General features: G+C 40.2%; 1 protein-coding gene across 1 annotated transcript in view; it reads left to right on the plus strand.

Annotated features, from left to right (window-relative positions):
• COL25A1 (collagen type XXV alpha 1 chain) overlaps nucleotides 1-6,827 on the plus strand; it is a 530,060-nt gene extending 523,233 nt beyond the window's left edge. Inside the window, exon 37 of the mRNA XM_070047774.1 lies at nucleotides 1,750-6,827. Coding sequence (XP_069903875.1) covers nucleotides 1,750-1,752 — 3 coding nt within the window. The 3' untranslated portion in view covers nucleotides 1,753-6,827. The remainder of the gene's footprint in view (nucleotides 1-1,749) is intronic.
• Nucleotides 6,828-13,178: the final 6,351 nt, after the last annotated feature.

A 13,178-nucleotide genomic window follows, 5' to 3' on the forward strand; every position in this document is an offset into this window, starting at 1 on the left:
TGTACCACAACACTGGCCCATGTAACAGACTTTTTAAATGAAATTTTAAAATCTGAGAAAAAAATAACAATCTTTAAAGCTATAGATTATTTATAAAACATCGATGATAGGGGCCAGCACCATGGCGCAACAGGTTAATCCTCTGCCTGCGGCGCCAGCATCCCATATGGGCACCTGTTCTAGTCCCAGCTTCTCCTCTTCCAGTCCAGCTCTCTACTGTGGCCTGGGAAAGCAGAAGAAGATGGCCCAAGTGCTTGGGCCCATGTACCCGCTGAGGGACCAGGAAGAAGCACCTGGCTCCTGGCTTCAGACTGGCATAGCCCAAGCCATTGCAGCCCTTGGGAAGTGAATCAACGGAAGGAAGACCTTTCTGTCTGTCTTTCCCTCTTACTATCTGTAGCTCTACCTCTCAAATAAATAAATAAAATCTTAAAAAAATGATGATAGCATCCAAAATTTCTTCAGATTTGAAATGTGAGAAGAGTGAGATTCTGAAGAAGGGAATTCTTTCTATAAGAACATTTTTTGGCATTGACATGCATGAAAATTGGGTAGATGCCATATCTGAACATCAGAAAGGACCCAACCTGAGCACACCTAGGAGAGAATCTGTTCTTAGCAAGAGGGGAAAAAAAAGAATATTGTTAATTAGGACTTGAAAGATGACTCTTTGAATAAGTCATTCTACAGAGGATGGATAAACAGACCTCTCATTTTCCTTCTTTGTACATTTTTTCCACTGATCCACTGATTTTTTATACATTTTTTAAGGATATGCTTATTATTTGAAAGAGTGACACAGAGAGACAGAGATCTTCCATCCACTGGCTCTCCCGAAATATTCACAACAGCCAGGGCTAGTCCAGCTCAAAACTAGGAGCCAGGCTTCCATATGGGTCTCTCAAAAGGGTGGGAAAGACCCAAGCACTTGAGCCATCATCCACTGCCTTCCTGGAACCTGAATTGAAAACGTGGAGTAACCAGGACTCCAAATGGCATTCTGATATGGGATGTGGGGAGCCCAAGTGGCAACTTAACCTACCGTGCTGTGACACCCTTCCCTCTCACTAATTTTTCTATGAATAAACATCAATGCCTCCAAGATGTGCTCTTGTAAGCTTATACCTCCAAAAAAAAAAAAAAAAAAAAAAAACAAAACCTGATCCTCTGTCCTCTAAGATTTTATAATGACTGATGCTCAGAGTAAGGAACTGGATTTGTGGCACTTTAGGTCACAGGGGAACCTGTCACACAGCTGAGATCTCTGATAACCAGATAGATCCACCTTGCGCAACATTTTGAGTAGGGCCAGGCTGGTGAAAGGAAAGAGCCAGGAATGAAGGAGCATAGAGCGTTAGAGTCGGTGTCAATGAATTATGACCACTGAGGTCAGAACCCTCAACCTTTTCTCAGTTGGCACGTAGTGCTTGAAGGAGATTATATAAGTTACAGATTCAAAATTTAATTTAATAATGGCATACATGTGACAAAATACTAATTTTTCTGCTTTCCCAGAACAGCTATTGTGACAAACACAAAATTCTCAATGTGGGTTTAACCTGGGATGGAAACTGTCATGACATCCTGGAATTTAGAAAAGTAAGATACAGAACACATATCAGATGATCAGTTAGCTCATTAACAAGACTCTATTCAAGGTTCTACCAGCTTTCTTAAATGTTAATTTGGAATTGTTATCTAAGACTACTAATTCCATGTATTTGTTTTTTGTTGTCTGTTTTTCTGCAGTGATGAATCTAACTTTCCAAGCATGAAGTTGTACATATAATGGTCCACTTTTTATATTTATAGTTGAAACCTGAATTGCAGATTTTACGAGTCTGAGATATGTTTACATAGAGCTGCTTCTTCCTGCTCGCAGTAGTATACATGTCCATCTTGTCTCCACTTACACCTGAAATGGGACAATTTGTGAAATCAATGAGAAGCCTACAAAATATATAGATCAGTATCTCTTTACCTTATGTGAAGATATGTATTTAAATGGACATTTCATTGTTAAAGAATGATTGTTCTTGCTATTTTCCTACTCTCAGCTTGTTAATTGCATGGACAAAAAGTGCCATGAAATAGTTTACATGAAATTGTGACCAAATATGAACTCAGTTATGAACATGTACTGTACTGGCTGACGTTAGCGTGTATTGTCACATTCCCATTCACCTTCCCTATGAGATTTGGTTCATGCTCCTGTCACCCACTGAAACACTAAAAGAGCATGACAGTGTGCCAAACCTGCTTGTTGTGCAACTTCAGATTCCAGCATGCTGCTTAATGAGCCCTTTGACTATATCTAAGCTTTTATTCCTTTTGTCATCTCAAGGGAGTTACACCATGGCTTATTGCCAAAAAGAGATAAGTTGATGGAGAGCACACACACGACTGATCTTGTATTTTGAGGGAGCTGCAGTCATGACTGCAGATCTACAGCTTCCAGCATTGTGGGCTCACATGGCCACCTAGGTTGAAATACCAAGGGGTTGAGCCAGTTGCTGTGGCCAGTTTTCCTTGGGCTGCCCTTGGCAGTGAAGACATGGGAAGAGGACCAGTTCAGCATCCTGCACTGTCCTTCATGTGACCAAGTAGGAAAGAGGTTTGCAAATACCAACACCCATAACAGACTTTTTTTATAAATACACTGAATTTGAGCAAGTGTTAATATGGGTGCTTTTGGAAAATGACTTAGACATACAGTACTTCTTTTGGGATAGGAGATTCTTGGAATGGCAAAAAAACCTGTTCTGCAATCAGTATGAACATCCTGTCGAAGCTCAGGTTGTGGAAGAAGTAGCACGTCCCAAGGAGGGGTCAAGCAAAACAACCTCTCCTGAAGATGTGAGGGAGCTCACCGGCACCGTCTCTACCAGACTCGATACGAGAGCTCTGCTTCCGTCTAAGAGCCAACCATATCAGACGTTTTCTACCAAGCTCTAAAAAAAGGAAGATAATTTCCATTCTCTTAATGTTTTTTTCTTTTTTCCTTTTATGGTCCCAGGAATATTTAGGAAATAGTTGTTTTCATTTTTTCAATCTTGTTTTGAGCAAATTTATTTCGAAGTAAAATCTTCAAATCACAGTAAGTTGGTACCAGCAGTCAGTAGAACTTTTTACTGACCTCACTCTTGTTTGGGATAATTGAAGAGACTGTATAAGACCCACTTCCAGTATAATTATTGTAAAGCATGAAGGTTAAGCATTTTTTTTCAGTACTTTTTGACTTTTTTACATGATGAATGTATCATATATAGAGATTATCAGTTAATTTAAGGTCAAATTTTGTCACATTTGACAGCATTAACTCTTTTCTATTTCTTATGATTCTAAGTTTTATCTGTTTTTAGAGTTCTTTCTCTTTTTTTACATTTCTGAATGTTTATCCTCTATCAAAAGACCAAATGTGAGATCTCAAAAAGCTGTGAAATATAGTTGCCAAAAAAGAGTATTTTTTTCATCTACTGGCTCAAAAATTTCCTAACCATATGAGATTGAGCATTTCTTTGCACAGTAGAGTTGGTAGCATGCTCAGAAATGGCTTGTTCTAAGCTGAAGGGTTGCAGTAGCAGAAACATTAGCAGCAAGCAGGCACTCTTTCAGCCCATTAGGGAATTTGATTTCCCTCCTGACTCAGTGTCATTTGGTGATGAAATTTCTAGTTTCATGCACAGATTTTAAGCACCAGAGGGGAAGTTAGGATGTGATAGGCTTATGGTAATAATAGTTAAGAAAGGACCATATGACAAGGGTTCCTTGTGGTCTCTGCCATAGTCTGTAACCAATGGCATCATCTTTTTTAACAGCAGGTTTTCCAAATTAGAAACATTTAAACGATTAGATCAGTTTAATTGGTCACATTTCTAGTAACATTCCACACCCCTATGCCAATATAGCATTTTTGAAATAATGGAGAGCATTTTCTAACAATGTCTTGTTTGTCATGGTTAGGATAAGGTATTGCTCAATGTCTGAAACTATTTGTCTTAAATAGTTTTGAAAAATTAACTGAGTGGCACCACATTCTCTTTGGGAAAACAAACTATCATGTCTTGGAAAAAGTCTGGTGGCTATATTTCTTCCTAACTTTCTATTCCTCTAGTAGAGAGGTAGCGAGATGAGTCACTAAAACTTGCACAGCTTCCAAAGAGAATACCTGAAGCTCAAAGAGAAAGACATCACATCTTAAAAAAGATGTTTTTTTTTAACATAGCCCTTTGTCCTGTGTGAATACCAAGTTTTGCTCTAAGACTGATTTGAGAATATTGACTTATTCCACGATTAAAGGAAGTTGTAAACTTCCATTACGTGTGTTTTCTTGAGAATAACAAAGGGATGATAGTGTTTCTATTTCTTCAATGGAATTGCTAGATCTTAACCACCAGAGATGATCTTAAACTCTTGGTTACTAAAATATTTTCAAGCATTCATTTGGTCATCAGTATAGAAAGTACTCAAATAATTTTCAAATGAACTAATGAATTATGTTTGTTGATTTTTTTTCTCAAAGATTTCTTTCTTTTGTATTATTGGATAGAGGATTGAGAAACAAAATACATGAAAGACATTGAAATTCCAGGTCAGGTTCTATTTCTGATAAAATATCTTTAAAAGATGACAAATTGGAATGTGTTTTAGCTTTAAAATTATTTTTCATTCATATGGGTTGGTGCTAATGTGTTTCTTCTCTTTTTTCTCTATGGACAATGCAACTCTACTATGGATAATTTCATTTTTCTATTTAATAGCATTCCTAAACTCTTAGTGTGTGACTTTATTTTTAAAGTTCATGAATTTGCTATAATTATGGTTCAATGACCAGCCTTTCTTAATGTAAAAAGTACACCTGTGAATTGATGTGTGTTTATTCAGATTGTGGACTCTTGATCTTATGTTCACTTCATACATTATATGCCTTTATCAACTTTCATTCATCCTTTTCATTCACTCATCTTCTAGCGTATATAATTTGATTCCATATGACAAAACTAATGTTTAAAAAAAGTCTGCATATATCATATATCACATATAGAATATGTGGTGTATAAACATGCCCAAAACTTTTTTTCCAGTTTTCATTATCCAAAGCAGTTTTGGAGAATTTTTCTTTATCATATGCTTTTATAGTAAGCATTGCAATATCTTGCATTTCAGACAAGACTAGAATACAGGTCTTATTTTTTAACACTCAGTCCACACATATGATGTTCTAGAGGGAAACAAGAACATATACATCAAGTAGCTTATACTACATGCCCTTTGTCTACAGTATGTATATATACCTGCTAGTTTGAAAAATGGTCAATTCAGCATGTCTGTATCATTGGGAAGGTTCCTTTGGTATCCGATTTTTATCACTTAGGAAATGTGCATAATATGCAAATGTTTTAGTAGTACTCTTGCAGCATAAACAGTTAACAACACTTTTTATTCTTTTTTTTCTTTTCTGCACTAGACATTTTCTTACCTACCCAGAATTGGGTTATACTTATGTGATGGTTTTAACACTTTCTAATAAGTAATCCTAAGTAACATACAGATACTGATATCTGAAACCTTGTTTTTCTTTATTTCTTGATGATCAAATGTTAATATTTAATACTACCAAAAAATAAAACTTTCTAATTTCTACAAATAGAATCCCTGCTATCTCTAGGAACTCCATAAGAATCTTATGTTATATTTCTAAAATATTAAGAACGATCACTTTGGTTATGGCTGTTAAAATCATACATCCTAGTGGAAATAACATGCTTGACCAATTATGATTGTGCTGAGTTGTTTTGGAATACAAGAACCTAGTCCCTACTTCTTCCCATTTTTCTTCAAATAGCTGCATACTGGCTAGATTTGATATATACCAGAACACATGCATTTCCCTAACTTAAATTTTTAGTGCATTTTGTTTTTGCTAATCAAAAAACCTAGTATTTTAATGGCATTTTTTCATTTTAAAAACAAAAATGCATAAAACTTTTCTATGCTGCTTATTAACAGAACTATCCTTTTGGGAATAGGAAGACTTTTTCAACCTAACCTATTTTTCTTGATTTGTTAGCAACAAAAAAAAGTACTAACATTTCTCAAAATGCAGGTGATAGCCTCACATATCTCAGAAATATTAATGAATTTGATTCACAGAAGAATGTCTTACATATTGTTGACATTTATGTGAATATTCTTTATACTGTTGTAAATGTTTCATTCAACTTAACATTTTTTAAAAGATGTATTTGATTTTTCTTTAGAAATATATTTTTATTTGTATTTTTTACATTTTAAAGTTCATGTCTATGTGCAGCTATTTTTATATTGCCAAAAACCAACATAAAAATACAAGAGGAAAATGCAAAAAACAAATCTTTTGGCAAGCATGACACTGCATATTTTTGTTAATGTTTCATGGGTCAGTCTCATGTAATTGATTATTTTGAGAATGTGTTTTGTCTTATCACTGTAAATATATCACAAACCTGTTTATTTCGGTAGTGTAAATAATTGAAAGATTGAATTCTCTCTGTTTGATTTCTTATTTCAATTTCATTGTAATTTCTCCAGCTGACATTACTAGATCAAAAGACATATTAGGCTTTTGATTTGCAATTTGGAGATAATTGCATTGTGTTCAGTTTCTAGTTTATTTTTATTTGCTTTTTAAACTTGTTTTCAGGGTTCCTAGTTTGTGAGACGCTGATCTTCAGGATTATTTTTACACTATTTATGACTTATTTTCATAATGTAAAAAGTGTGTAATTATTACAACATTAATCCAAACAATAATGGATTAAGTTGTTATAAAGCTTTATTGATGTTCATGAAAGTCTGGGCCTGTGTTCTTTGATTTAGACACAATCCATGAAGAATCTTATTTTATCCTTTTACAGTATTGTAATGCCACAATTCAATTTGGTGCACATCCCTTGCTGTGGCGATTTTCCAAACCAAGCACCTTCCATCTGGGAAGTGGTCATGCTCCCAGGCGGAGCTTCTCCTCCAAACTCCTTTTCCTCCAGAATTCCCCCATCTTTAAATTGCCTTATACTCGGTTAACACTCGCCCTCTCCCCATCAAGTTAGTCATCGTTGTGTGATTGGAATGTAAATATACTTATCCCGAAGAACTTAATGGATGATCAATGACTAAATGCCTCCACTAAGCCATCAATTATGTGTAAGTCATGAACAAAAGAGCACTTTTCAGGGCTCAGCCTTCCTAATATTACCAACAGCATTAGATGCAGTCGACCACTGCCACCCTCCCCACCACACTCTAGTTCCCATGTCCCTTGCTCCCTGGTTTTATCCTGCCTTTCCTTCTGCCAGCTTTTCCTCTACCTAATCATTAAATGATGAGGCTCGGGGTTCTGACCAACATCTCCCTACAGCCTTTGTCTATCTCTGCCACACTTACTGACTCTCCAGAATAACTCACTTGCTCCCCCGAAGACCATGCTTCTGTCTCCATGAAGACTTCTCTGACTCAGACCAACTGCAGTAGGCAGGTCTTCCTGGACGTCCCACAGTGCTCCCACCTGCAGTTTCCCCCTGCTTTCCTTCCAGTCTCCAGATCATAGCAAATGGTACCACTTTCCCCAGCTACCATCCAGGCAAACAAGAAGGAAACCTCAGAAACATTTGCGACGCCACCCACTTCTCATGGTCTACCTGTGCACTCACGCGTATCGCATCTAACCCATTAACACATCCCCTCAGTTCCACCTCCTATCAGATCCATGCCTTCTTTCCATTGTCATCACCACTGGCTCAGTTCAGACTCTCATTTCTTTTGGACATTTAGACAAACTTTTTTTTTATTATTTATTTATTTGTAAGAGTTAGAAGGAGAGGCAGAGGGAGAGGTCTTCATCTGCTGGTCCACTACGCAAATGGCTGCAATGGTCAGAGCTGCACCTGTCCAAAGCCAGGAGCCAGGAGCTTCTTCAAGGTCTCCCACGACGGTGCAGGGGCCCAAGGTCTGGGGCCATCTTCTGCTTTCCCAGGCCACAGCAGAGAACTGGATCGGAAGTGGAATATTCAGGACTTGAATCAACAACCATATGGGATGCCAGCGCTATAGGTGGCAGCCTTACCCACTACACCACAGCACCAGCCCCCTAGACAAACCTTTCAATTGGCCTACCTGAAGCTAATACCCACCTGCTCTCCATCTTATAACTGTTTATGAATTCAGCCTCCTGTTTCATCTCATGTACAATTTGAGATTAAAAGAACTATTATGAAAGAATTAAAATACATAACTTTTTTTAAGATTGTATTTATTTGAGAGGTAGAGTTAGAGACAGTGAGAGAGAAAAACAGAAAGGTCTTCCATCCGTTGGTTCACTCCCCAAATGGCCACAACGTCCAGAGCTGTGCCGATCCGAAGCCAGGAGCCAGGTGCCTCCTCCCAGTCTTCCATGTGGGTGCAGGGGCCCAAGGAACTGGGCCATCTTCTACTGCTTTCCCAAGCCACAGCAGAGAGCTAGATTGGAAGAGAAGCAGCCAGGACTAGAACCGGCGCCCACATGGGATGCCATGCCCCAGGCGGAGGATTAACCTGCACCACATCTCCGGCCCCAAAATACATAACTTCTAAAGTAAGAAGAAAAAGAGGAAAATAAATATCATGTTTATATCAAGCACAAGGTGAAAACTCATCAGCTCCTTGAATGGAAGTCAATCCAAAGTATGTTTTCATGTGAGGTTTCTTACAAACAGTGCCCTTTTAGGGCACCTCTGAAATAAATACAACAGATTTTGATAGTGTTTCTCTATGTAAGCCAAGTGCATGTGCCAAAACCAATGTCATTAAAAACAGTTTAAAGGGAAATTTAGTCGTGCTATTCATTTGCTTAAAATCCTCCAGCAGCAAGGGCAGGTGGGGTGGGGGAGTGTGGCAGCACTGTGGCTCAGTGGGTTAAGCTACCACCTGCAATGCTGGCAACCCTTATAGGTATATGGCTACTCCATGTCCAATACAGCTCCCTGTTAATGGCCGAGGAAGAACAGCAGAGGATGGCCCAAGCACTTGTACCCATGCCACCCGTGTGGAAGACTCAGACGAAGCTCTTGGCTCCTGGTTTCAGTCTAGCCCGTCCTGGCTATTACAGCCATTTCAGGAGTGAACTAATAGATGAAAGATTAATCAATCTCTCTCCCTCCCTCTCTGACTATACTCTGACTTTCAAATAAATATTTTTTTAAATCCTCCATGGGGCCGGCGCCAAGGCTCACTAGGCTAATCCTCTGCCTGCGGCGCCAGCACCCCAGGTTCTAGTCCTGGTTGGGGCATTGGTTCTGTCCCGGTTGCTCCTCTTCCATTCCAGCTCTCTGCTGTGGCCCAGGAAGGCAGTGGAGGATGGCCCAAGTGCTTGGGCCCTGCACCCGCATGGGAGACCAGGAGGAAGCACCTGGCTCCTGGCTTTGGATCAGCGCAGCATGCCGACCATAGCAGCCATTTGGGGGGTGAACCAACAGAAAAAGAAGACCTTTCTGTCTCTCACTGTCTAACTCTGCCTGTCAAAAAATAAATTAAAAAATAAAATAAAATCCTCAGTGGGTGCTAGCAAAATTTAATGAGGAGAGCACACCTGACAGACCAGGCAAGCATCTTGGTAGATAACTGAGAATCCCTCTACACTCAGGCTGGAGTTTGTATGGATGTGGGTGTGGGCCCTCCATTTCTGCTTCCCCTAAGCTCTTTCCAGGATATCACTGGGTGGAAGGCTTTCTGGGAATGGAATTCCTCCCAGAACTTCATCACAGCCCTCTTGTTGAAAGGCAAATGAGATTCCCCTAAGCTGCACCCAGCGAGAAGGCTGGGATCCACAAAACAAGGTTATTAGATAAGCGCTACGCTTGCTTCTATGTTCTTCCTCATTTCACCACACAGAAATTCCCACTTCAGCCCCTCGTCCACACATAGCTCATGTCCACCTAGCTACCTTAACCTTTTTCAAGCCTAAATTAGAAAGATGTTGTGTGTGAAGTAGTGTGTAATGTCACCTACATGGCAACAGGTAGAACACCACTAAGGGACCAGAGAATATTAAAAGTTTAAAGAAAATGGAGAGGGTTTGAATTTTCCCCTGTGGAGAACAGGGATAAAGAGGAGGAGGGGCTTGATGATCACTGAGAGGCTTACAGCAAGCCCCTGAGGCTGAGATGGGAGCAGGAATGGGAGGTGGGATGGGAGCTGGCGGGGGGATGGGTAAAGGACCACTATATTCCTAAAGTTGTATCAATGTAAAAATGCAGTCATTAATTAAAATTTTAAAATGAAAAGAAAGAAAAAAGAATTTGAGTTGGTTGAGGCCAGCGCTCTGGTGTAGCAGGTGAAGCCACCACCTGTAGCACCGGCATCCCATGTGGGCGCCAGTTCAACTCCCGGCTGCTCCACTTCCGATCCAGCTCTCTGCTATGACCTGGGGAAGCAGTAGAAGATGGCTCAAGTCCTTGGGCCCCTGCCTGTGTGGGAGACCCAGAGGAAGCTCCAGGCTCCTGGTTTCAGATTGGCCCAGCTCTGGTCATTGCGGCCATTTGGGAAGTGAACCAGTGGATAGAAGACTTGTAGCTCTCTCTATGTCTCTGCAAAACTCTGCCTTTCAAATTAATAAATCTTTAAAAAAAATAATTTGAGTTTGTTGTGAGGCTAATCTGCCCTTGTGCAGCATATGTGACATTGCTTTTTATTTAAACATTGAATGCCAGCCTTCTAAATCTCTCAATTTGTGTTTTTTGGCTTTTCATTATATTATATCTCCATATTAGTAATCTAGATCCAATTCCAGTTCTCAAACTTTAGCACTCATCAGAGTCACCTGGAGGACTTGTAAAAACAGACTGCTGGAGAAAATTAAATTTTAAAATTTTAAAAACAGATTGCTAGGCCCCATTCCCTGTGTTTCTGATTCAATAGCTCTAGGATGAGACTTGAGGATTTGGATTTCTAACTAACTCCTGGGTGGTGATAATGCAGTTGACCCAAGTCCCACATTTTGGGAACAGTTGCTAATCCAGTCTACTTTAATGGAATGGGTGGCCATTAGAGCAAGGATGGTGAGCTTTTCTCTTACTGCTCTAGGAGTTTTCTCATTCCATCAGTGCCTTATCTAAAATTCTGAGGTCACTCTTCCATAATTCCCTTAAATGGAGGTTGCTGATTCTCCTACAACTTGCCTATTTGATGCATAGAAACATTGCTCCTTGAGGCCACTTCCAAATAACTATACTTCCATATGTGCAAAGCCCTACCTCTTTGAAGCTATTGTGAATTTTAGAAACTTCTGCCCTTCCTTCTTACAGTCATCTACTAACTTCTCAGCAGCTAGTTTTTGTTATATAAAGTGAGAAGGGAAAGGAAAGGAAGGTGCCTTTATTACAGTTACATGTTCGCACTTTCCATGATGCCACCCACTTGACACTGATTTTTGTCAATCCTGGTGACTACTACAACTCTGGAATAATGCCTTGAACAATTTCACTCTTTCTCTTGTCCTGCCAAACATCCCCTTCCCCACTACCTCCCCCAACACATCACTCCCACCTATACCTCTTCTGTACCTTATCCCTTTTATCTTTCAGCCCTCCCTAACAGGCCCCACACTACTACACTTCCTCTCCTCTCCAGGTTAGGTTGCACAGATCAATGTTTTATCTACACTGAGGCCAACAATGCTCTTAGCCCATTTTTCTCCCATTTCCCCATTTGGCAAAAGCCAAGACCTATAATAACTCATTTGTACACAGTCTCTGGGACTTTATCCAGTCAGGTCCATGGCAGAAGACTCACTCATGGTCCAGATTGGTCTCTATGTAAATTCAATGTCTTCAGTTTGCCTGTGCCTCAACAACTGCCAACAATCAACAGTATTTCTGTTTCCCTGATCACGGTGGCATTTCAATTTTTCCCTTTAATTTTCATTCTCAATAGATGGTCTTGCATTCACATAAAAAGAAAAATTCTACAAACACCCCCTACCAGAAGGAAAATGGCCAATAATTACAATTCTAATTTATTTAATCCATTCTTAACCAAAGCACTGTCCCCCATAGAACACTGCTGGAACACTGTGACTTACCAGCAGTGTGACCCCAGCTCTCTCCAAACACCAGTTTTCATTGCACCAGCATACTTTTGAATTCGCAGCAATCACCACAAAGTCAGCTTGTACAAAACTGAGCTTGCCTTCTGCCCCTCTGCCATGTTCTCCTGTGCTCCCTATCTCAGGGAAGGTATCCCCAGTCACACAGTTTACAAAACCAAAACTTACCCATCCTATTCCATCCTCCCCATCATCCCCAGTCACTGTTTACCACCTGCAGATTCTAAAGACTCAATATAGGGGCTAGCACTATGGCTCACTAGGTTAATCCTTTGCCTGAGTTAGACAGTGAGAGAGAGACAGAGAGAAAGGTCTTCCTTTTTCTGTTGGTTCACCCCCCAAGTGGCCACTACAGCTGGCGCATGTTGCACCTGGTGCGCTGCACCAATCCGAACTGGCTTGCTCTTGATAAGACAAAGGGCCATCAGAAGGGTGGGATACTTAATTTACTTTACGATAAACTGGGAGCACAGAGAGGTGGAGTTACCACTCCCTTGCTATATTCTAATGATAAGACTGGAAGCTTTCAAGGAGTGGGCAGGTGGGCGCTTTGGACCTTGCTAAAGATAACTTTTGGGAGAAAACATTGTCCACCCTTGATTTCCACTGACTGCCTATTAATCCATCTGACTCCTCACAAGGTGACTTGTGTATCATCTGAATTATCTTAATAGCAGTGTTACAGGTGAAATGGCCACGAAGAAAAATGACCTTGATTTTTGTCTCTTGTAGAAGAATTTCCACACAGACAAGGCAGTGAGCAAAGCAAGATTTACTTAAGTCCAAAACCTCCTGCTGCAGCAGCCAGGAAGGGGAGCTCCAAGAGAGGTAGACCCCAGAAGCTGGTGAAAGTAGAGTATTTTAAGCACAATTTGGGGAACAATCGATCAAAGCACGGGGAAAACCCATCAGAAGGCTGAATTGTAATCTTGCCTAGCCTGCTCAAGATTAAAAAAAATCAGGGGGCCGGCGCCGTGGCTCACTAGGTTAATCCTCCCCTGCGACGCCGGCATCCCATATGGGTGCAGGGTTCTGGTCCTGGTTGCTCCTCTTCCAGTCCAGC

Source organism: Oryctolagus cuniculus, chromosome 8, assembly GCF_964237555.1.
Source record: "Oryctolagus cuniculus chromosome 8, mOryCun1.1, whole genome shotgun sequence".
Classification (NCBI taxonomy): domain Eukaryota; kingdom Metazoa; phylum Chordata; class Mammalia; order Lagomorpha; family Leporidae; genus Oryctolagus; species Oryctolagus cuniculus.